This window comes from Triturus cristatus, chromosome 10, assembly GCF_964204655.1.
Source record: "Triturus cristatus chromosome 10, aTriCri1.1, whole genome shotgun sequence".
Taxonomy (NCBI): domain Eukaryota; kingdom Metazoa; phylum Chordata; class Amphibia; order Caudata; family Salamandridae; genus Triturus; species Triturus cristatus.
Genome location: NC_140593.1, coordinates 1,237,916,725 through 1,237,943,218, shown reverse-complemented (window position 1 = coordinate 1,237,943,218; position 26,494 = coordinate 1,237,916,725). Strand labels below are relative to the sequence as shown.

The 26,494-nt window shown below is 46.6% G+C and overlaps 1 protein-coding gene across 1 annotated transcript in view; it reads right to left on the bottom strand.

Moving 5' to 3' along the window:
* The window catches only part of LOC146797168 (uncharacterized), a 468,769-nt gene that overhangs the window by 385,142 nt on the left and 57,133 nt on the right, over positions 1 to 26,494 (bottom strand). Inside the window, exon 6 of the mRNA XM_085631505.1 lies at positions 6,672 to 10,818. Within this exon, the coding sequence (XP_085487631.1) occupies positions 6,672 to 10,818 (4,147 nt within the window). The remainder of the gene's footprint in view (positions 1 to 6,671; positions 10,819 to 26,494) is intronic.

Sequence of the window (26,494 nt, the reverse complement as noted above, 5' to 3'; positions counted from 1 at the left end):
GCACTCATGCAATCACGAGACACTACCCCTGCACTCATGCAATCACCAATACTCTACCCATGTACTCATGCAATCACTCAGGCACTACTGTTGAACTCATTCATTCACCTCTGATACTACTTCAGCACTAATTCATTCAGTGATACACTACCCATGCACTCATCCAATGACCCAGGCATTTCTGTTGCAGTCATCCTTTTACTCAGGCACTACCCATGTACTCATCTAAGCAACCAGACATTAGCCATGCACTAATAAAGTCACTCAGGGACTACCTATGCACTCATCCAATCACTCAGACAGTACCCCTGCATTTATGCAATCACCCAGGTACTGCCCATGCACTTATGCAATCACTCAGGTATTATTCTTCCACTCAACCATTCACTAAGGCTCTAACCATACAGTCATCCAATGACCCATTCATTAACCTTGCACCCATTCTTCCAGTTAGGCATTGCCCTGACACTCGTCCAATCACTGAGGTACTACCCATGCACTCATGGAATCAGACAGGTACTACTATTGCACTTTAGTATTCACTTAGGCAGTACCCATGTACTCCTCCATTCACTCAGGCACTACCCATGCACTCATCCAATGACCCAGGCATTACTCCTGCACTCATACTTGCACTCAACAAATGACCCAGACATTACCCTTCCACCAAACCTTCCACCCAGGCACTACTCATGCACTCATCCATTCACTCAGGCAGTATAGTCAACACTGAGGGGAGCACAAATTGTGCACTGCATGTACCATGATGCAAAGAAGGAAACTTTTCTGAGTTATGATGTAGTGTCTGGTAGTACCCTTTTCCCTGCCCAAACTGTTTTTCATGACATTCTCTACCATTTATCACACATTCCTAATGTTCCTTTTTATAAAAATTGCAATCTGGCCAATTGAGTCCACTTTATCCGGTCCCAGCCGGAGAGTACGGCCCTAGCCGGAGAGTATGGCCCGGGTGCAGAGAGTACGGTCTGAGTGTGGAGAGTACTCTCCGGGTGCGGAGAGTACAGTCCGGGTGTGGAAATTCTGGCCCGAGTGCGGACGTAAAGTTAGGAGTCGTAAGTGCCTTCTGTGAATACCAAAAGTAGTAAGTTTAGGATTTTGTCTCAGATTAGTTCTGTGAATCGGCCCCTGAGTGTATATAATAAACAGTTATTGGTTTGTATTCTCTACTGTCTGACCGACTCTTCATTTTAGTACGGAAGGCTGAGAGGTGGTCATTAGTGACCCTAATCGGGCCACTTCCTTCACCAGGACTCCAAGGCCTGCTGTGACAGAGCGTCAATAAATCAAAAGGCCATTCAGGACCTCAAGCCGAAACTCTATCTCCCTAAGCATCAGAAGTCCCCACGTTGGGACTGGTCCAAGTCCAAATGTTGGTCTAGATCCTGATCCCTGTCCAGAAATCAGTCCAGAGGTCAATCGTCATCATGCTCTAAATCCTTGGATAAGTCAAGATAAAGCATAAGAAAACCAAGCGGTGCTCAACCCCCTCCCGCCACTCCCGTACCCCAGAGAAGTCACAAGGGCATCATCATGCCTCTCGATCTCACTCCCAAAGACTGTCGACATCAGAGGCAATCCCAAAACTGGCCCCTGCACAACCTGAGTTTTTCGAGCCGTTTGCGCCAACGAGGTAGATTCAAGAGTTCCGCAAGGCTATTCTCCAACTTTTTGGATCCCTTCTGACTTCCTTTGGTGCACCTACCAGCCCCACGGAGCCAAGACCCCTCCATCTGGGGTACCGCCAGTGGGTTCATCCTTCATGCCAGCCTTTGCTGACACAGTGTTCTATACAAGTCCCCGGGACATCAACGCTGATGAAGACTCCATCGCTCCTGGAGGACGAGGCACTACCCATTGTACTCTCTGACTCAGAACTGGCCCCATCCAGACTTCGATTGAGGCCACTCTCTATGTCCATCGAGCTGCAGCCCTTGCTTGCTCCACCTGAGCCTCTCAGCTTCCTGTTTCTGCAGAACAGACTCCCACTGCATTCCCTATTCAGGACAGCTTTCCAGTCAGTCAATGACAGCTGCCTTTAAAGCTGCTGTTCACAAGCTCTACAGGATAATGTTGCTCAAGTTCTCCCAGTGGTCCCTGAAGGCCTTTACGCCGCTACTGAACAAATCCATAAAAGATGACCACGACCCTGCAAAGTTTACTATCCACTGTGGCCTGAATACCATGGATTCCATTCATCGAGCCATTGGCACTAGTGTTGTCATTCCTCATCATACCTTGTTGAGATCTACAGGTTTCTCCAGCAATGTACAGTTTTCCCTTCTGGACATGCCCTTTTTATTGGACTTGCCTTTTTGGGGACAAAGCAGACTCTGCCCTGGTGCATTTCACAGAAAGTAGGGCTACTGCATGCTCCTTGGGCCTGTCTGAACTGCCCTGCCAACTGCACTAGCCTTTTTTACCCTTCTGTGGCTCTGGGAGGGGCAACTTTAGCCTCAGCAAGATTCCAAACCATTCGTAGCCAAAGCTGTGGCACTCTCTGATCCTGTGGTCAAGGACAGCACACCAGTCTACTCTAATCCACACCACACCCCCCTGTGGTCCCACCTGCCACAACCCCTTAGCATGTCCTTTGCAGATCACATCTACCTGTTTGGAGGCACAATCCAGAGATTTTTACCGGGAATGGCATGCCATAACATTGGACAGGTGGGTCCTGTATATGGTACATTAGGGGTACGCCCTACCCTTTTGGCTGCACCTTCTACCTTCTACCTTCCCCCATCCTTGGATCGACTTACGGATGCCCATCTGTCCATCTTACAGGGGAAAGTGCAAGCAATTTTGGTAATGAGGCTATCGAGAGGGTGCCTGCATCAGAAGTGAGTGATGGTTGTTACTCCCACAACTTTCTGGTGCCAAAGAAGGACAGAGGCCTTGATCCTACTTTATTTCTTTATGTTTTTTCGGAGCTTTGTATAGCGCAAACTAGACCCGAAGGTATGAGAGTGCTTTACATGAGCACCAGTTGTGTTACAGATGACAGGATGTTTAGAGTCCCTGCTGAGACTCGAACCCAGTTCCCCAGCTTCAAGGTCCACCGCTGTGGCCACTAGGCCACATCCTCTCCCCACTCTTTACTTTAGACCTGCATCCTCTCAACACCTTCCTCCGGAAGGACAAACTCAGTATGCTCACCCAAGTTCTGTCTGCCCTCGGCCCTGGAGACTGGATAGTAGAGTTGGACCTGCAGGGTGCTTATTTGCATATCAATATTCAGCGGTCCCAGAGGAACTAACTGAGTTCATAGTGGGCCAGGAGCATTTTCAGTTTGCAGCTCTCTCCTTTGCCCTGGTCTCACCAGAGCCGCTCCGGTGTTCACGAAAGGGATGGTGGTGGTGGCAGCACACCTTTGGAGGTCAGGGGTCCCAGTCTTTCCCTACCTTGATGACTGGCTGCTGTAGGCAGGCTCACCCCAGCCGGTCATCACCGACCTCCAGACTACAGCGATCCACCTGACATCCTTGAGGTACACTAGCAACATGCCAAAGTCCCACCTAGCTCCTCACAGACACTCTCTTCATCAGTGCCATTCTGGACACTGTCTGGTTTCGTGCTTTTTCCCTCAGAAAGGGAATCCAGGACCTTCAGGCTGTGATCCTGATCTTTCGGCCGCGGTCCTGGATTTCAGTCAGGTTGATTCAGAGGCTGCTGGGACTTATGGCCTCCTGCATCCTGCTGGTCAAGCACACCAGGTAGCATATGCGGTCTCTGCACTAGGATCTAAAATCTCAGTGAGCTTAACATCAAGGATGATCTCTTTGACTTTGTCTAGATCTTAGAGGAGATGGCACTAGACCTGCAGTAATGGTTGTTCCACCACGATTGGGTCAATGGATGAACCCTCACCAACCAGACCCAACAGTGAGGAAGGCCTCGTTGCGGCCACCTTCGGCAGGGACCCGGTTCCACATCAACCTTCTAGAACTGAAGGCCATCTGCTTGGCATTGAAAGCCTTCCTACCCTCCACTAAGGGAAGGATGGGGTCGGTGCTCACAGACATCACTGCCATGAGGTATTACAACACCCAAGGGAGGGTAGATTTGTGAATACTGTGCCAGGAGGCTCTGCACCTCTGGAAATGGCCGGACCATCAAGGAATCTTGCTGGTGGTGAATCACTTGGTGACTGCAGACGAACTCAGCAGTCAGCGCCTAGCATATCATGAAGAGCAGTTACATCTGGAAATGATGCAAGGTCTCTGCCATGCATGCGGAGAACCTTGACTCCATCTTTTTGCCACCTCCGAGAATTATCCATGTCAACAGTTCTCCTTGTTGAAGTTTCTAAAGCATATCTCTCTTCCCCTCTCCCTGCCTCCCCCTCCCCTCTCCCTATCCCTCTCCCCCTCTCCCCCTACCCCTCTCTCTCCCTCATATGCATTCTGCCTATATGGGGACTCAGAACTCATGCATGACTTCCCGCCGATACCTCTCCTGCCCCGAGTTCTGAAGAAGATCAGAAAAGACTGGACCCAGGTCCTCTTTGTGTCTCCAGAATTGGGCATGGAGTGTTTGGTATCCAGAGCTTCTTTGCATTAGTATCTGTCCTCTGATCAGGCTGCCCCTCTCAGAGGATCTGCTACTGCATCAACAGGGCAGGGTCTTACATCCAGCCCACCACAATCTCCATCTTTATGCTTGGAGATTGAGCAGCAACAGCTAAACACCTTTCACATTCCTCCTTAGGTGGCTGATGTCATCTTGGCAGCCAGGTGTCCCTCAACAAAAACTGTATACTACTTTTGTTGGAACAAATTTGTGGTCTGGTGCGGCACATGACAGATAGCCCCCCCCTCCAGGCCAAGTTGTCTGATGTTTTGTTATCTGTCCTCTACCTTGCCCAGAAACGCTTTGCTTTGGGTACAGTTAAAGGGTACCTTTTGGCTCTTTCAGCCTATTTACAGTAGTTGGAACAGACCTCTTTATTTTAATCCTCTGTTGTGATGCATATTTTTCAAAGGACACCAACATTTGTTTTCTCCTTCTTTTGTTATGCTGCAATGGGATCGTAACCTGGTCCTCACATATTTGATGTGCACTCCCTTCGAGCCCTTACACAGCTGTCCTTTGTGACTTCTCACCTTCAAGACAGTGTCCCTTGTTGCCTTAATCGGTGTGCTGGGTGAGTTAGCTCCAAGCTCCTTGTGTCAAAGTGCCATTTAGCACCTTCTTCCCAGAGAAACTGGCTCTTAGGACTAGGCGTCCTTTCTGCCCAAAGTAGTGATGCTGTTTCACATCGGTCAAACCAATATCTTACCGGCATACTATGCTCTGCCTTTTCCCTCTAAGGAGAAGGAAAGACTCCATTGCCAGAACTCCAAAAGAACTCTGTGCTTTTACTTTGATTGTACCAGAAAACACAGAGTGAAGGATTAGATCTTTGTGTGGTTCGCAGGAGCGAAGAAGAGAAAAATCATGTGGAAAAGGACCATCTCTCGCGGAATTTTGCTCTGCATCAAGATCTATGCCCTAGCCAAGAAGCATCCCTTGGACGGTTTAAGGCCTTATTTTACCAGAGCCAAGGCTGATACCACTGCTTTGGCACCTGGAGTTCCTGTCCTGGAAATCTGCCAGGCAGCTATGTAGTCATCTCTCTACACGTTCATGAGGCACTACTGTCTGTACACTCAGGGTCACCGAGAGGGACATTTTGCCAGATCATTGCTACAGGACCTTTCGGTTCGAGTCAATTTGCAGACCTACCTTCGAATAGGTATTAGATTGGTATCTGCAGATAGATGTCTCTATCTGAAGAACAAGTTACTTACCTTCGGTTATGTTATGTTACGGGTATTTAATATAGTGTAAACAACTCACTCCTCAGCGCTTATAAAGCTCTTTCTGGTGGAGACTCTATCTAACCACAGATTCCTCACCGACCTTCCCATTCTGCCCATTCAGTGAGTTGGACTCTGCCACTAAAAATATCAAGAGCCTAGGAATCCAAACTCTAGTTCATGCCAATTTGGTATTGGGGCTTTGTATCCGGGGGCTTAGACTCCTGCGAAAGCAACTGACATCTGCGTGCATGAGTGACCTCCATATTGGTTCAGGCATCATTTCCAGAGTGGAGCGGCGTTAGTGTGGAGCTGCATGACGCCACCTATCGTCATGCAAATGTACTGCACAAACATTTTCAGATCCAATTGCCTGAGGAAATATTCAAAAGGTGGGGAATCTGCGGTTCAATAGAGTCTTTACAGAAAGCGCTTTACCGAAGTTAGTCTGCGGCTTGAGTAGGGGTTCATAAAGCTCTCACTCAGGTCACAAGTAGATTCTGGTCACATCCATTCCCCAAAGAGAGGCTCAAGACTTTTCTTATTTTGAAAACAAGTATGTGACACAGTCATTCCACATCCTTAATGCCAACGTGCCACCAATCACCCTGGAGAAGTCACCCACGCTTGGGTTGCCCTGCAGATGGATGCCATTGATAGCAGCATCTCAGCTTCTGCACATGTACAGCCCTGCAAAGAAATACTAATGGCAATAGAGAACCATACGAATCTCTGTTAAAAAAAACACAGCAAAAGGCCCATGAGAGGTGTCAATCCTACCCACTAAACTGGGGGATGTATTAGGAGAAGACACATTTCCATAATACCCAATTAAAAATAAAGCAGGCTTACCCATGACATCATCTGGAGCTTGCATGGTACTACGGGAGAGGTGGAAGGCTTGTGTGTAGATGTTCCACTCCAGAGACACCCCACAATGAGACAGTATCACTGTCATATCATCACTGTGGGCCATGTCAGTTGCACTATAAGTCTTGGATGGGACAGAATTGGTCCAGGACGTTGAGATTCTGGTTGGTTTAGAGCTGACACGAATGGTGGGCTTTCCTGTTGAACTGGAGGAGGTTGAGATCATGGGGATTGCTGTTGTTTCAGAGCTGGTTGGGATTGTTGAGATGCCTGTTGTTTCAGAGTTGGTCGAGACCAATGGGACGCTGGTTGTTTCTGAGCTGGTCCAGATGGTGGTGAGTCCAGTAGAATTAGAGGTGGTCCAGATGGAGGGAATTCCGGTTGTTTCTGAGATGGTCCAGATTGTGGAAATTCCTGTTGAATCAGAGCTGGTCCAGAGGATGGGGATTCCTGATGCATCTGATCCAGCCCAGATGATGGGAATTCCTGATGAATCAGAAGTAATCCAGGTCGTGGATATCCCTGGTGCATCAGAGTTTGTCAAGATAGTTGGGAACTCTGTTGAATCTGAACGGCTCTCTGTATTGACGATGCTGGTCAGACCAGAAGGGGACTGGGCGTTGGGGATACTGGTCACTTCAAAGATGGGGACGTTTGTGGGGATGCTGGTCACAGGGGAGCTGGTTAAGGTTGAGGTAGTGCTGCGCTCAGTCATGGGCATGTTAATCCAGGTGGTAGCAATGCTCATTGGGGAAGGCGTCCAATTCACAAGGGGGCTTGGACTGACCTCTGGTGCACTGGCAGAGCTGGAAGGGTTGCCCACTCTGATCACAGGAGGATTGACCAAGATTGTGGGGAGTCTGATCATGTTAGGGGGAGGTCTGGCCATGTTTGCTAATGTTATAGTTTGATTCATAGGAGGGCTGACTTGGGCTGCAGGAGTGCTGCTCAAGATCACAGAAGGGCTTTTCCAGGTTATGAGGGGTATTGTCCACATTAGGGGCCGGCTTGCCCCGGTAGCAGCGGGGCTGGCCAGATTCATAGGCGGGATGATCCAGGTCAATGGGGCACTAACTATGGTCTCCAGAGGCCTGGTCGTCAAAGGGATAGTCCCGGCCACAGAAGGGTTGGCTAAGGTTGCAGGAGGAGAGCTGACTGAAAATGCAGTAGGGTTGGCCCAGTTCACAAAAGGGATAGGGCTTGGCCATGTAGCTGGAGGAATGACCCATGTCAGAGGAGGGATTGCAGAGGTCATGGCAGAACTGGCTGTAGAACGTCTGCCCAAGGTCATGGGAAGGGTGGCCAAGATCAAGGGAGGTCTAGTCCAAGTCGTGGACAGTGATGGATTTGCATAGGCCGCTACAGTTGCAGGTGCAACAACCGATCTCTTGATTCCTCGAAAAAACCTCTTAGTCTGAGGTCCTACGACATACGAGGATGCTGCTGGGGACACAGAAGTGGGGGCCAGCACTGGGACACTCAGGTATGATTGCGGTGGCATGAGATAGGGCAGCTGTGACATGCCATTCATAAGGGGTGGGAATGGCCCAGGCATCATATATGAGGGAAATGGCAATAATGGTCTTTTTGGAGGCAAAGGTACAGTTTGCACATGCTGCATGTAGGCAGATGGTGGTGTGCTTCCCTCAGATTGAGAATAGGCAGGAGGTGGAATGCTGCGGTCATTCGGATGGAATACAGTAGTTAGCGTTTCGGGGACATATGGAGCTTTTATGGAAGGTGGCATGCCTCTTTCAAGAGGAGGGTGTACAGGAAGTGGCGAGCTTCTGTCAAATGGAGGGTAGATAGAAGGTGGTATGTGGTGGTCAAGTGGAGGGTATGCAGGAGGTGGCATACCTCTGTCAAATAAAGGGTAAATTGGAGGAGGTATGTGGTGGACATGTGGAGGGAACACAGAAAGTGGCACAGCCCTATCAAACGGAGGGTATACAGGAGCTGGCATGCCCCTGCCAAATAGAGGGTAAACCGGAGTTGGCATGCCTCGGTCAGATGGAGGAGGTGGTATGCGGTCATCAGGTGAAGGATGTACAAGAAGCTGCATGCCTTGGTCAGGTGGATGGTATACAGGTGGTGGCATGCCTCGGTCAGATGGAGGAGGTGGTATGTGGTGGTCAGGTGAAGGTTGTATGATAAGCTGCATGCCTTGGTCCGGTGGATGGTATACAGGTGGTGGCATGCCTCGGTCAGCTGGAGGAGGTGGTATGTGGTGGTCAGGTGAAGGTTGTACGAGAAGCTGCATGCCTTGGTCCGGTGGATGGTGTACAGGTGTTGGCATGCCTCGGTCAGATGGAGGAGGTGGTATGTGGTGGTCAGGTGAAGGATGTACAAGAAGCTGCATGCCTTGGTCTGGTAGATGGTATATAACAGGTGGCATACCCTTGTCGGATGGAGAGGGTACTGGAGGTGATATGCCTCGGTCAAATGGAACATATGCCTGAGGTGGCATGCCTCGGTCAGATGGAAAGACTGCAGGAGGTGGCCTCCCTTGGTCAAACAGAGGGTATACAGGAGGTGGCATGGCTCTAGCGAACGGAGGATATACAGGATATGGTAAACCTTTGCCAAATAAAGGGTTTGTAAAAAGTGGCATGTTTTTGCCAAATGGAGGATATACAAGAAGTGGCATGTCTTTGCCAAATGGACGATTTGCAGAAGGTAGCATGCCAGTGATATATGGAGGGATTGCATTAGGCGGCATGATGATGAAAGGTGGCATTGCAGGATTGGGCAACACATATGGAGGGATTTGCTTGCTAATGGTAGGTGGCTTGGTGTAGGGCAGCAATCTAGGAGATGGCCGAGGGCCTGCAGAGTGTGCCAGTAATGCAGACGCTGGCAGGACCTGAGAAGGTTGCTTTGCTGAAGCAAGCAGTAAGTTGCCCGAAGCTGGTTGGATGGTTGGCACTACCAAAGCAGATGACTTATTTAAGAATGTTGGAAAGATTGCCAAGATGGGTGTGCCAACTGTTAAGGTAGAAAGAATTGGCCATCGAGTCCAAACTGATTGTATTTCAGTTGATGTTTTGATTGTGGTGGTGGTGATGGTGGTTGTGTTTACTGTGGAAACTGTGGTGCTTATGGTGGTGGTGTTCTGTGAGCTACTGTTGGCGGTGCTAGAAGCTGTGATTTCAGATGTGGGAGGGCTCAAGGATGTTATTTCTTTGTCCAGTATTGAGGATTTGTTGAGCTGTACCAAGAGAGTGGGGTTCAGCAGAATAGTTATACTGCTGTTTGTGCCTGTCACAGAAGGTGGCATGAGAGTGGAAAGGTTTATTGTAGATATTGTGTTAGAATCTGTGGATAACAAATAAGTCCCGGTTGGAAGGGTAAGTAGATTCTGAGGTGTTTGTTCTGATAACCTTGGCTGGGTGCTGTCCACCTGGCCTTCCAAGCTCTGCACTGCAGAACGTCTCCTTCTTATAAGGGAGATTTGTGTGGGTCTGGTAGGTTTTACCCACATGGATGGTGGAGAATAGCGAGAACGTGCTACTTGAAAAGGTAGGGTTGCCTCAACAGGCGCTGGTGTAATGTATATGTGTGGGGGTAAGGGCAGCACAGTGGTAGTATTTGTGGGATTTTGATTCAGCAGATTTTTGACCACAGGAATCCCTTGCCTCCTTGCACTACCCTCAGAAGTGAGCATGGCTGAAAGCCACTGCCTAAAGTCTAGGTGGACAGCTAACAAACTGAGTTTCTTAAAAATAGGTTTTACAAGCAAGCGTAAGAGTCTGCCTCTGTGTAACTTGGTCCTCTTAGATCGGGGAAGTTGGTTAACATCCAGAGGCCATCCCGGCCAAAGGCGTTCCTCGGATGGTCGGTTTCCATACGTACAACGTACTGCTGCAAAGAGATGCACACTCTGTGCCACCCTCTCCTCAGCACAAGAGAATTTCTGCTGATTTCGGTGTTTAGACGTCAGCATGTAAGTTGTAGGGTGGAATGGATGTCCAGCTGTCTTTGTCTCTTGAGTGACCCACTCCGAGAAGGCTGATGTTCTGGTGGCGAGGGCAGGTCCTTGGCAGTCTTTCAACGCCCGCCCTACTAAACCAACCAGGACCCATTTGGTGTGGAAAATGTCAAAGCAAACGAGTGGGCTGCCACGGCGGATCTAAAGTAAAAGAGAAAAAAAGCACTGGTAAACAGGTCTTCACATGCAGGCATTCAGTAAACCTAAACACCGCCATTCTACCATCCACTCCTGTATCCTCTGCTCCTGAAGAAGGCCTTAGTACAGTCAACCACTCTACGTCTGTCGTTCTGTTTTTGATAGTCCCTTGTTTACTCAGCGATAGAAGGCGTTAACCTGGCCATCCCATCTGTCCCTGTCTACAGCTTTCCATGGGGAAATGTGTTACTATGTGAAACATTTTTAACACCCGCTCCTACTCCTCAGTGGCCAAACGTAGCAGCAAGATGTTCAACCTCGCTCCCTTCACCACGGTCTACGCAAATGTCAAAAGTCTGACAATATCCAATCCCACAACCTCGCTCCCTTCACCACGGTCTACGCAAATGTCAAAAGTCTGACAATATCCAATCCCACAACCTCGATCGCTTTATCTACAATGGCTGAAGTTGTTAAAAAGTCTACCCACGACACAGCCCAAGCTCCTCCAGGCTGGAGGTTTTCAAATGTACGGCTTCTCTTGTTCTATCGTGACGCCATAAGGCTTTGACACCGGCACGCTCTTTGTCTTGCACATTCTTCTCTCAGTTGTATCAGTTATTCAACATGGCCATCCTGTCTACGTCTGATTTTCTCCTAACCTATCAAAGGCATTGAGTTTGCCAACCTCTGCATCCCTACTGTTCGTCTCACACTTGCCATCATTGTTAACATGCCTACACGCTCCATTTCTACACCTTTCTCCTCTGTGATCATACATGTTACTCACTCTTGCCTCTGGAAAGATGAAAGACTTGAACCCAGCCGACCTCTACCACTCTCTACTACATTAATATTCATATCAAAAAGAAACTTTTTTATCTTTAGCTCAACTTGGTACTCGAAGATGTCCAAAAGTTCCATTGTGATCCAAGTGGCCCTCATAAAAAAAATATATATATTTATATATATGCATTCCTCCACAGTCTTCCACTATTCCAACATAGTACACATGATGAAAAGAAAGACAGCCAGAGCTCTTATTTCTTCTGTGTGTTTATTTAAATTTCATTTCAGCAGCAAAACACGCCCAACGCGTTTCGAAGCCTTCGACACTCAGAAGAAATAAGAGCCCTGGCTGTCTCTCTTTTCATCATGTGTACCAAGTTGGAATAGTTCAGGACTGTGGAAGAATAATTAGGGGTTAGCCACACCAAAAAGTTCATCCACCTCAGCTCTTTCCTGGGATGTTTCGGGGTGATCCGTCCTGCAGCGGCTGTGAAAAAAAGGGGTCCAAAAACACAAAATCCACATGCATATTCCATAGACTTCTTTAGACAAGGCTATAGCAAAAACCGCTGAACAAAATTGCACCAAATACGACAGGAAGATAGATTGTGGTCTGCAGATTGTACATTTTGTGATTTGGTGTGAATTTGTTTAGTAGTTTTTGTGATATTAAGGGCAAAATATAATTGTATACTTTGTCAGTTGGGCTCACAAGAGCCTTCTGGTGTGTCCCGCGAGAGCATGAAATAAAAAACTGAGCCCTGAGATTGGTTGAAAGGCTTGTTTTTCCCATGAGCCATCAATCTCTCGCGGGATCAAGAGGCTCCCGCGAGTCCCACAAGAGCGAGTGTTCTGATTGGCTGGCTGTTGGAATGTCAAAAATAAAATGGACACCATTGCTGTTTACTGTGGAAAAAATAGGAGGTGTTGTGGAAATCAAATAAATAAGCTATATAAGTGGCAGCAGAAAGGCGTGCTGTCTCCTAAATTTAGAGAGTAGGGGCATCATTTACAATATTTTGACGGACAGCAAGCCTTCCTGCTGCGCTGCTGTGCATCAAAATAAAAGGGCAGAAATGTGCCGTATCTACAAGATACGGCGCATTCCTGTCCTTCTCCACTGCGCGGGCATACAAAGAGCAGCTGTGTGCCAGTGCAGACACCCTTGTGTCATTTTGCAAGTGGGCCTGCGCTAATGGGATAAGGGTGTGCCTTTCTGCAAAAAAACAAACATTAAAGGCTGTTTCCTCTTTCTATGCATGCTGCAGAATGCAACATGCATAGAAAGAGGAAAAAACGAGGAGAAATAAAAGTATTTCTCCTCATTGCGCCTCCCCTGGGGAGGCGTAGGATGCTGACGCAATCCCAGCTTTACAAAATGCTGTAAATCTGGGAATGCATTAAGTTGCATGGGAACACCCACAGCAACACCCATGGAACACCCTTTTCATGCAGAGTTATGCGTGAAAGGGAAATATATTTACAAGGCCATGAAAAGTCACACAGGGTGACTTTACATGGCATTGTAAATGTGGGGAAGCCCCTTGCGCTGCCGGTGCGTCAATAAAAGTGATGCACCAGCAGCACAATGGGTTTGTAAATAAGCCCCTAGGTGTCTAAGGGATAATTAGTGCAAAGATAATAAATGTATATTGTTTGTAAGTAACACAAGAGGACTCTCGCGGGATCGTGAATAGTAAAAAGGAGTACATGAGTTCTCAATTCACTGTATTAGTAGGAATACATATTGTGGCACTTGTTTTTGAGAGAGAGTGTGTAAGAGATAAGTACTGTGATGAGTAGATGGTTAATTCTTATTATTTTTTAAATGTTACGGTCTCGCGAGACTCTTGTGGGGTTGTCAAAACTACAAAGGAGAAGCTGATCTTTGAACACACTGTAGTATGCATACTTGCTACTGTGGTTACGCCCATCGGCTCGGTAAGAGTTGTGAACAGAGTACAGTCTCTTCCCACACCCTACTATACACACACCCATTATCAGAGAGAGGGGGTTAGCAGGGATGACAGTCCCTGGACACAGCATACTATGCACACTGTCATTCAAGAGAGAGGTCTCAGCGGAGAGGACAGTCTCTCTCTACACACCCTACAACACACACCCGTCATCTGAGAAAGAGGTCTGGAAGGGGAGGCCTGTAACTCCCCACACCTTACTACGCACACCCATCATCTGAATGATGGCAGTCCCTCTCCACTCCCATCATCTGAGAGAGAGAGATCTCATGGGAGAGGCCAGTCTCTCGTCCCACACTCTATTACGCACACCCATCATCTGAGAGCGAGGTCGGACAGGAGAGGCCAGTCCATGTACATGCCCTAATAGGCACACCTGTCATCTGAGATAGAGGTCTGACAGGAAAGGGCAGCCCCTCTCCACTCACTACTATGTACACCTGTCATTTGAGAGAGGGATGTCTCAGTAGAGAGGCCAGTCTTTCTTCCTACACCCTACTATAAACACCCCTCATCTGAAAGAGGTCTGGAAGGAGAGGGCAGTCCCTCCACACACTACTACGCACACCCGTTGTCTGAGACAGAGCTCTGAAAGTAGAGGCAGTCTATCCATACAGCCTACCATGGCCACCAGTCATCTGAGAAAGAGGTCTGGAAGGAGAGGCCGGTGTAAGAAACTGGCTCTATATATACTGCACCAAAGTGAGGTACAGTGTGCATAGAGTCCAAGAGTCTCCAGAGGTTTGGCAGAGGTTGAAGTTAGATAGAACCTTACTCTCTAGTGGTAGCTTGGTCGAGCAGTAAGGCAGTATCAGAGGACAGTGTAAAGCATTTGATGTACACACTCAGTCAGCAAATGGTCTCACACACTCAAGAACTGAACTCGAGGCCAATTCTTTTGTGTAAAAAAAGATACTGTTGTTTTATTTCTAGAACCAAGCAAGCCTGGTACAGGTAAGCAGATAAATACTTTGCAGTAGTAATTGACTTGTTTGAACACAGTTCAGAATTGCAGTATAACTGGTACTGGTTTTGATTACAGGTTTAAGAAAGCAGTTTGCAACACATTGCAGGTATAGTACATTCAATTAAATGGGCTTTTTGAGAAAAATGCAGTTAGTTACTTTTCAGATTACTTTTCTAACCACAGGACTGGATCCTAGATTCAGCCCTGGGACATTTCCTGAAAACAGGTGAGTAAACGCGTTTTGGTTAAAGGTATGATTTTTAAGGAATATTAATGTATTTCAAAAGTTGACACTTAGAAACGTTTTCACATAGAATCACCAATGTTATCCTACGGGAGGAAATTCACTTAGCAGGTAAGTTAGGTTATTGTTACTTTTTCTTACTCAGTGCTGGATCCTGGATTCAGCACTGGGACATTTCCTGAAAACAGTTGAGAAAATGCGTTTTGGTTAATCGGCTGATTTTTAAGGAATATTTGCAATTTTCAAAAGTCGACACTTCGAAACTTTTTGAGAGAAAAAGTGTCAATGTTATCCTATGAGGAAAAATGAGTTATCGGTTTCAAGGTAAGTAATCGGTCTTTTGAGTTAGGGTTCTGGGGTCAGACTAAGGGGTCTCCCAGGGTCAGTGATGCACTGTTGTTGCACCTTCAGTGGCACTCGAGCGGTCGGGTGCAGAGTGTTGAGGCCCAATGTTATCCTATGGGGGATAGGGGGACTCCGGTTGGTGGCTGCTGGCAAAGCTCCTAGGGTTAAGCTCAGGGCACAATGGGGACCAAGTTAGCACCAAAGGGACACCCTCAGCGGCGCTAGGGCAGCCGGGTGCAGGGTGCAGTTTTGAGATCGGGTGCCCTGTTAAATTCAATGGAGATTCTCCGGGACAAAGAAACACTGCAGGCTCGGGGACGAAGATCTTCCAGTAGTGACCACCACTTCAAGGGGTAAGTTGGGATGTAGAGGGATGGTCAGGCACCACTGGGTTGGGCACACTAGGCCGTGGGGCATCGTGTGCAGGGTGCCTTTAGACGTCCGATTTCCTTACCCGCTCTGGTCGCAGTAGGGAGGGTCTCCTGGATTAAGGGTGCATGCGTTGTCTGGAGGCTTGTTGCAGGTCATGGGTCGCTGGATCTCAGGTCAGGATCGCCGGGGGGACCTCCTCGTGGTGTTTGTTCACTCAAACACAGGCCGGACTTGGCAGGTGCAGAGTGTGCTGGATTCACGGTTTCTGGCTGGCACCAGAATCTGCAGTTCAAACACGTCCGGTGTTCACGGGAGAAACAGCTTGGAGAGTGAATGCAGGCAGGTCCTTCGGGGTTTTTGAGGTTACTGGCCACTGGACACACCGGGATTTTGCAGGAGCAGGTTTGAGGGTAGGCAGGCCTGTAGGACTGGGGCCAAGTCAGTGGGCGTTGTCCTCTTGCTGCTCTGCACGGCTTCTCGTCCTTCTTCTTTTCTTGAGGTTGCTAAATTTAGGAGCGTTACAGGTAGGTAAAGGGCAGGGAAGAATGGGTCTTATTATTCTGAGTTCAGGCATACTAAACTCGATTTTCTACCATTTTCCCTGGGTCTGTTAGGATTCTAGGATGTAACAATTCTAACTGCCCATTCTGGCCTATGGAGAACAGGTAGCCTTACAATAGTGAAAAACGAAAATGGCTGTAATTCACTATTAGGACATGCCACACACAACAGGGCTTGTCCTACCTTATGCTTACAATGCACCCTGCCCTTGGGCCTACCATAGGGGTGACTAATATGAAGTTGAAGGAAGGTTTAGGGACTAGCAAGTGGGTGCACTTGCCCAGTCAGCATGACAGTCCCAGACTGCACGCAGGTTCTGCAATGGCAGACCTTAGACACATTTTACCAGGCCGCTTCTGTGGGTGGCACAACCAGTGCTGCAATCCCACCAGCAGCATTTGTATTTACAAGCCCTGGGCACTCCTGGGGCACTTTACTGGGGTCTGACAGTAAACCAAATAAGCCAATCATGGAATCCAACCAACATATACATTTTATATAGGGAGCACTTGCACTGTGGCACTGGTTGGCAGTGACACAGTGCTCTGAGCAGCCAACACCAGCAAAACACATGAGGCACAGCGACAAAAAGTGGAAGGGAGACTCACGCCAAGGTGCCAGGTCTAACATGTCCCTAGGTGTCGGCAGAGCTTGGGTTAAAAAACTACAGCTAGGCACTTTGCCAAAAAAGGGTCATTTTTCACTGCAAAATAGAGGTGTGACCAAGTTGCGTTTTGCGCCGTTTCCTGTCGCGGGCACTAGGCCGACCCACACAAGTGAGGTACCATTTTTCTCGTAAGACTTTGGGGAACGCGGGGTGGGTGGGAATTTGTGGATATAATGCTTGGTTTGGAAACTTCATTTTTTTAATTTTTTTTTTTTTATTTTATTTTATTGGTCACAAAACGCAGAAAGTTTATATACATATGATATCATCGTCCCCAATGATACAAAAAAAAAACCAAAAAACCCAAAAATGTTTAACAAAACACATACAGATGGAAATAAATAAAGACTGAACACTAAAACAAGTATCATTACAAATAATACACATATTGAGTTATTACGATTAATCCCACTGAAGGCTGGACCAAATCCTATGAAATTTAGCCATTGATCGCAATCCCCTAGCTTTAGCAAGTGCGAGTTCCATTTCATAAACCCCCCTTAACAGCAGCCAAAATTCCGTAATAGTAGGACACGATTCTTCTATCCAGACCCTGGCGATGTTCAACCGAGCACATACAATAAAAATTAAAACTAAAAAGTGTGAGACATTGCCTGTATCAGGTAGTGTCCCTAGCAAGATTTCTTTCTCTGATAATACAATAGTTTTGCCTATTAACCTACTCAGCTCCTGAGCAACTTTATGCCAGAAGCCAGCAAGCTTAGGGCAAACAATAAACATATGACGTAAATCCGCAGCATATTCGTTACACTTAGGGCAATAAGACTTAGTAGAATTGTGTACGGCCCATTTAGAAATGACTTTTGGAGTATAATACAACATAAACAGAAAGCGAAATTGTTGTAATTTTAAGTTAATTGAAGTGACTGAGGAACTAATACTAACCAACGATTCTGAAACCTCATCAGGGGTCACCTCAATATCAAAAATGTTATTCAACTTCGTTGCCACCTGTATAATGTCATCATCTGATAAATCTATAAAACAACAATAAATTCTTCCTATAAGACCTCGACCCCCATTTAAAAAAATTACCCTAAGAACCTCTGTTGTAGGGGAGAGAACCAACAGTCGTTCCCCCTGCATAAAGAAGTTCCTAATTTGTAGATATTTAAAGAATGAGTTGTGAGTAAACCCATATTCCTCTAACAATGATTGAAAAGTCTTAAAGCCGTGTTTATCGTAAAGGTGCCCCAGCAATGTAATACCCTGTTGTTGCCATTTTCGTACAACTGAGTCAGAAAAAATACCAGGGAGCCGCGGATTATCCCAAAGATAGATAAACTCATGCCATTCCGGAATATTGCATTTTTTTACAAATGTCCTGCCAGATATGAAAAATATGCCGAATAATCTTAAATCGGACTCTGGTTTGGACACTTCAATGAGTTGTATCTGTGGTAGAAGTAGTTATGGCTGATATTCTCCTGAGTTATTTTGTAGTTATTGTCAGGCCTCTAATGTCATAGTAATTTATAGAGCAATGTACAGGAAAACAAAGAGTGGATGATGTCATCACTAATATTATAAATGATGCCATAGAACATGTCATGAGTGATGTCATATGTGAGGTCATAAGAAGTGCATAGCAAGGGTGCAAGTGCTGCTAACTATAACTGATGAATTTGTGTTTTTTACTTAAAAAACTTTAAAACATTAATGTTGTCACTGAGTAATTCACCCAAATATATATATATATATTCACTGAAAAAAACCATAGGTTTTACAGACGTATCCTGCGCACATCCTGCCGATAGAAAAAACAAATCAGCGCGGACTCCCTCGCTAAATATGCTAATTTGCCCCGGGGGGGAGGGGGGGGGGGCAAATCCCGGGGGCATAATGAAAAATTAAGTGTGGGGTGGTCCCAATCCCCCCCACACTGCCCCGGGGACCGCCACCCCCCGGGGCTCTAACATAATATAGGCGGGGGCTCACAGCACCCCTGCAGCCCCGGGGACCGCCACCCCCGGGGCTTCTTTAAAATGGGTGGGGGGCTCTCAGGCCCCCCCCAACCCCGGGGACTGCCACCCCCCGGGCCTTCAAAACATTTGGTGTGAGGGGGCTCTCAGGCCCCCCCAGCCCCAGGGACCGCCACCCCCGGGGCAACTTCAAAATGTGGGAGGGGGGTCGCGTTTTAAGTTGGGGAATTAATTCCTCTTCAATCCAGAGGTCCCCTAGGGGCCAACTAGCCCACCAGGTACCTCCAGTGAGCGCCACGGAGCTGTGTTGCAGAGAGGTGTAAAAAGGGGCGTGGCCTCATTACACCTCTCTGCAACACAGCCCCCTGGCGCATACTGGAGGTTCCTGGTGGGCTAGTTGGCCCCCAGGGACCCCCAGTATTCAAGGGGAATTAGTTCGCCCTCTGCAAACGTGCCAGGGGGCGCGTTTGCAGAGTGGTGCAAGGAGGGGGTGTGGCCTCCGGCCCGATCCCGTCTTTTTTTTTTTTTTTTTAGAAGGGGGGCTGTGTAGCCCCCCTTCTTTTTCTAATTTATTGGCCCTGGGGACCCCATCCCCCAGGGCCTGCCCCCAATTTTTTTTTTTTTTATTATTATTTTTTTTAAATCGGGATCTTAAAAGCACAAGTTGAATTAAAGTTTCTTAGCAATCTTTCTCCTCTCCTTCAGCAGCAAGGCCACCACTGCAGGCCAATCCCCCAGGTCAGGGACAGTACTCCTCCTACAGCTTTCCCGGTTCCTTCTCCTCAGGCAGAGGTTCGTGTTATTAGCAGGATCTAATTTCTTAGGAGCAGGGCTCCTACATTTATACTACATTTCTCTTGTTCTTGCAGGCCAGTGGGGCCCTTGCCTAGTTCGGTCTTGTTTCTGAGCACTTTGTTGACATGATGCAGGCTTCTGCTTTCAGTGTGCAGGGCAGAGACATCAGCCGCTCCACAGGGGGTGGAGCCAGCATTGTGGTGGCAGAGCACAGCCCTATTCAAAGTCCGGGTGCACTCCTCCCACCCATCCTGGTGTAATCTTCCTATTCAACACCTGGCTGCCCAGCCTGTCTCCTGGAATTCCCCAGCCCTGTCACTCACACAAGCCAGACAGCAGGTACACATCAGCGCAAAGGCGGGATGAAATGGTTAGGCAAGCAAATGCCAACTTTCCAAAAGTGGCATTTGCAAACACAGAACATTAAAATAAACTTTGCTAAAAGATGTATTTTATTATTCTGAGTTCAGGCATACTAAACTCGATTTTCTACCATTTTCCCTGGGTCTGTTAGGATTCTAGGATGTAACAATTCTAACAGCCCATTCTGACCTATGGAGAACAGGTAGCCTTACAATAGTGAAAAACGAAAATGGCTGTAATTCACTATTAGGACATGCCACACACAACAGGGCTTGTCCTACCTTATGCTTACAATGCACCCTGCCCTTGGGCCTACCATAGGGGTGACTAATATGAAGTTAAAGGAAGGTTTAGGGACTAGCAAGTGGGTGCACTTGCCCAGTCAGCATGACAGTACCAGACTGCACGCAGGTTATGCAATGGCAGACCTTAGACCCATTTTACAAGGCTGCTTCTGTGGGTGGCACAACCAGTGCTGCAAGCCCACCAGCATCATTTGTATTTACAAGCCCTGGGCACTCCTGGTGCACTTTACTGGGGTCTGACAGTAAACCAAATAAGCCAATCATGGAATCCAACCAACATATACATTTTATATAGGGAGCACTTGCACTGTGGCACTGGTTGGCAGTGACACAGTGCTCTGAGCAGCCAACACCAGCAAAACACATGAGGCACAGCGACAAAAAGTGGAAGGGAGACTCACGCCAAGGTGCCAGGTCTAACATGTCCCTAGGTGCCGGCAGAGCTTGGGTTCAAAAACTACAGCTAGGCACTTTGCCAAAAAAGGATCATTTTTTACTGCGAAATTGAGGTGTGAACAAGTTGCGTTTTGCGCCGTTTCCTGTCGCGGGCACTAGGCCGACCCACACAAGTGAGGTACCATTTTTCTCGTAAGACTTTGGGGAACGCGGGGTGGGTTGGAATTTGTGGATATAATGCTTGGTTTGAACACTTCAATGAGTTGTATCTGTGGTGGAAGTAGTTATGGCTGATATTCTCCTGAGTTATTTTGTAGTTATTGTCAGGCCTCTAAAGTCATAGTAATTTATAGAGCAATGTGCAGGAAAACAAAGAGTGGATGATGTCATCACTAATATTATAAATGATGCCATAGAACATGTCATGAGTGATATCATATGTGAGGTCATAAGAAGTGCATAGCAAGGGTGCAAGTGCTGCTAACTATAACTGATGAATTTGTGTTTTTTTACTTAAAAAACTATAAAAGATTAATGTTGTCACTGAGTAATTCACCCAAATATACACTCACTGACAGATCCACACGCTCACTCACACACTCATACACTCACTCACACACCCACACAACCACTCACACACCCACACAGCTTTCACAATACCCACTTACACACCCACTCACACACCCAAACAGCCACTGACACACCCACTCAGAGACCCTCAAAGCCACTCACACACCCACTCACAGACCCACACAGCTTTCATACACCTGCCCACTCACAGACCCACTTAAACACTCACACAGCTACTCACACAGTCACTCCCACACTCACTCCGACCCATTGAAACACTCACACACTCACTCAGACACTAACTCAGATACTCACACACCTACTCCCAGACCCACTCAGTCACTCACTCACCCAGTCACACTACCAGTGAGACACTTATATAGCCACTCCCAGACCCATACAGACGGGATCACTGACATAATATCGACTACCAAAATATAGACCTACCAAAATATCGATGACAAAATATAGAATGCAATAATATCGAATTCCTATCTACAAACAGGTAGGTACAAAAATATCGAATCAAAAATATCGTTGTAAAAAATATAGTTAGTCAAAATATCATTTTTTTTTAAAATGTCTTAAAAGTAATGTAAAAATAATAAAATAATAAATATAATTAACTAAAACATATTTAAAAATACTTAAATAACCTTAAAAATAATAAATAAGTAATCTAAGTTAAAAACCAATAAACTTATATTTTTATTTTTTAATAGATATATATTAACGTAATATTAATAAAAAATAATCAATATTTTTACCGTAGGATAGCGGCAGGGTAAAATGTACCATTACCACTCCAGTGAGTGCAACAGTAGGGAAAGCGTTGGATAGCGTAGGGGTAAAAATAACTATTCCCACTCCAGAGAGTGCAACAGTAGGGAATGTGTTGGATAGCGGGAGGGTAAAATGTACTATTCCCACTCCAATGAGTGCAACAGTAGGGAAAACGTCAGATAGCGTAGGGGTAAAAATTACTATTCCCACTCCAAAGAGTGCAACAGTAGGGAAAACGTTGGATAGCGTAGGGGTAAAAATTACTATTCCCACTCCAAAGAGTGCAACAGTAGGGAAAGCGTTGGATAGTGGGAGGGTAAAATTTACTATTGCCACTCCAGTGAGTGCAACAATAGGGAAAGCGTTGGATAGCGTATGGGTAAAAATTACTATTCCCACTCCAAAGAGTGCAACAGTAGGGAAAGGGTTGGATAGCGGGAGGGTAAAATTTACTATTCCCACTCCAGTGAGTGCAACAATAGGGAAAGCGTTGGATAGCGTATGGGTAAAAATTACTATTCTCACTCCAAAGAGTGCAACAGTAAGGATAGCGTTGGATAGCGTAGGGGTAAAAATTACTATTCCCACTCCAAAGAGTGCAACAGTAGGGAAAGCGTTGGATAGCGGGAGGGTAAAATTTACTATTCCCACTCCAGTGAGTGCAACAATAGGGAAAACGTCGGATAGCGTAAGGGTAAACATTAGTATTCCCACTCCAAAGAGTGCAACAGTAGGGAAAGCGTTGGATAGTGGGAGGGTAACATTTACTATTCCCACTCCAGTGAGTGCAACAATAGGGAAAGCGTTGGAAAGCGTATGGGTAAAAATTACTATTCTCACTCCAAAGAGTCCAACAGTAAGGATAGCGTTGGATAGCGTAGGGGTAAAAATTACATTTCCCACTCCAAAGAGTGCAACAGTAGGGAAAACGTTGGATAGCAGGAGGGCAAAATTTACTACTCCCACTCCAGTGAGTGCAACAATAGGGAAAGCGTTGGATAGCGTATGGGTAAAAATTACTATTCTCACTCCAAAGAGTGCAACAGTAAGGATAGCGTTGGATAGCGTAGGGGTAAAAATTACTACTCCCACTCCAGTGAGTGCAACAATAGGGAAAGCGTTGGATAGCGTATGGGTAAAAATTACTATTCTCACTCCAAAGAGTGCAACAGTAAGGATAGCGTTGGATAGCGTAGGGGTAAAAATTACTATTCCCACTCCAAAGAGTGCAACAGTAAGGATAGCGTTGGATAGCGTAGGGGTAAAAATTACTATTCCCACTCCAAAGAGTGCAACAATAGGGAAAACGTTGGATAGCGTAGGGGTAAAAATTACTATTCCCACTCCAAAGAGTGAAACAGTAGGGAAAGCGTTGGATAGAGTATGGGTAAAAATTACTACTCCCACTCCAGTGAGTGCAACAATAGGGAAAGCGTTGGATAGCGTATGGGTAAAAATTACTATTCACAGTAGGGAAAGCGTTGGATAGAGTAGGGGTAAAAATTACTATTCCCACTCCAATGAGTGCAGTAGTAGGGAAAATAATAATCTAATATTTTTTTAAAAATAATTTAATTATTAATACCAATACAACATTTTTTAACATTAATTACCAATCACAAAATATTTAATAATCAATTAATTATAAATACCAATGAATTACCTATTAATAATTAATTAACAACCAATTAATTTTCAATACCAAAAATGAATGAATACAAATAATACCAATTAATAATGAATTAATAGTAAATTAATTATCAATATACAAAAATAATTTCAATAATTAATTATTTACTATTAAATTACTTCCCACCATATTCCCCTATAAACCCACAACCCACTACAAATAATAAATTAAAACAATTAACATAATTATCAATTAAACGATTAATAAAAATTAATTACCAATTAATACAAATTAATTACCAATTAATAATTAATCAACAGCCAATTAATTTTCAATACCAAAAATTTATAAATAATAAAAAATAGCAATTAATAATTAATTAACAGTAAATTAATTATCAATACACACAAATATTTTCAATAATTAATTAATTACAAATAAATTACTTCCCACCATATTCCCCAATAAACCTACAACCCACTACAAATTATAAATTAATACAATTAGCATAATTATCAATTAATAATTTAATAACATTTAATTACCAATTAATAATTAATTAATACATTAATTATCAATACCAATAAATAAAAATAAATATTTACTTTATTACTATTAAATTACTTCCCACCCTATTCCCCTATAAACCCACAACCCGCTACGGAATTAAATTACGCAAAAATTTAATAACATAAAATTCATAACTTTAAAAAAATTAAACATACATTACGAAAACTAATATACACTTTTAACACATATACTAACATGCAAAACACTTTAAAAAAATCGATATTAATAAAAATTCGATATTTTTTAATGCCTATATTATGTACTTCGATATTACTTACCTGCAATTCGATATTTTTAACAACTATGGGGCCGATTCCGATCCGTTAAAAATTTCCCCCGTACGAATCGTATCCGTTTTTTTTACCGTACGAATCGTACAAGTCCCGTACAAGCTGGCAAGTACGATTCGTATGTTAAAAAATCCATACGAATCGCATTGGAAAAATTCCCCCACACGTCCTCGGGTCGGAAATAGTGTCCGACACGTCCCCGGACAGTTTTACGTACGAATCGGGAAACTCAAGTCCGAGCGCGCAAGTACGATCCGTCCCGTCCGTCCGAATGCACAACCGTATGTAAATAACACCATACGGTGCGAACTCCCATAGCAACTATGGGGACGCCCAAATATGTGCCCGCATACGCGCCGAACACCCCCCCCAGCACACCCCCCACGTACGCGCCGTACCCCAGCACCCCCCCATGTCCACGCCGTACCCCCACCCCACCCCGTAGGTACGGAGCGGACCCCCACCCCACCTCGTAGGTACGGAGCGAACCCCACCCCCCCGTAGGCACGGAGCGCACCCCCCCCCTATGTACGGTGCGGAGCCCCAGCGCGTAGTGCTGGGGGTCCACAGCGTACCGACGGGGGGGGTGGTAAAAACCGTACCTACGGGGGAGGGTGGGGGTACGCACCGTCCATAGGGGGGCTGGGGATACGGCGCATACATAGAGGGCGGGCAGGGTGTACGGCGCGTACATACGGTCTGCGCGTACATACGGGGGCTGGGGGTATGTGCTGGGGGACGGTGCCTACATACGTGGGCTGGGGGTACGCACCGTACATACGGAGGTGGGGGTACGCACCATCCATACGGGTGTGGGGGCACACACCGTACCACCAGCACCCGGTATGTACGCGCCGTACCCCCAGCCCCCCCCATGTACGCATCGTACCCTGGGTTCACGTATGTACGGCATGTACCCCCAGGCCCCCACACCCTGCCCGTGCCTGTACGCACCCTACCAGAGGCCCCGACACCAGCACCCTCACCCAGCCCTGCGCATGTACGAGTCGTACCAAGCCATAGCAAATGTGAGCACTGTACAACAGCATAGCCGATGTGCGCACCGCACAGACGCGAAAAACACACGTACTGAGCCAGGACACTGCAAAACACCACAAGGAGAGTCAATTCGAATCGCACCACAAAACACGTCCAGCAAGCCCAAAGACACCCAATACACTGACCTGCAACAGCCAAACAGGTAAACAGAGGCCCAAAACACAACCACCCCTTATAACACACCCACCCAAAGTTCAAACACAGCCACACCCACAAATGGACCAATAAAAAGGGCCCACACACACAAACTATGAGCCTTTGCAACAGACCCACTGCTGCCAGACCCCACAGACAACCCACATCACCGGACCTCAACCTTTACTACACCTTACACTTGCACACCTTCACACAACCACCTTCACAAACACCCCCTCATCACATTCACACACACACCTTCACAACCACACACACACACCCACAACCATCCACACCCACACCCCACACCATGCCCACAGACAGGAATCCAAAGTTCACAACAGCGGAGCTGGAGATCTTTGTCAATGAAATCATCAGAGTCGAGCCACAGCTCTTTGGAACATTGGTCAGACAGACCAGCGTATCAGAAAAATCAGCCATGTGGCAGAGGATCATCGAGAGGGTGAATGCTGTTGCGCCCATCCGAAGGACCAGGCATGAATGCCAAGCCAGGTGGTACGATCTGCGGAGGAGGGTCCGCTTCAAAATAACCGACGAACACAACCAGGCCAACATCACTGGAGGTGGCCCGCCCCGCAGACCGGTACACTACCATCCCTGGGAGGAGAAGGTGATGCGCACGCTGCCGCCGGTGGGAGTACATGGACTAGAAGGACCCGCCGAGCTTGGTGAGTACACAAACAAATCACCCCACATGGGGGGAACCGCATCCACAACCCAACTCCCGATAATGCACGCAACTTCCCCAAAGCCATCACCGGACGCAACCACATTCCAACAACACGCACATGCCACTATCGGCTCCATGCCCCATGCACCAAGCAAGGCCATGCCAAGTCACAGGCCACACAAAACACCAACACAAGACAGGAAGTCCGTGATGCTGGGAGGGCGGGCC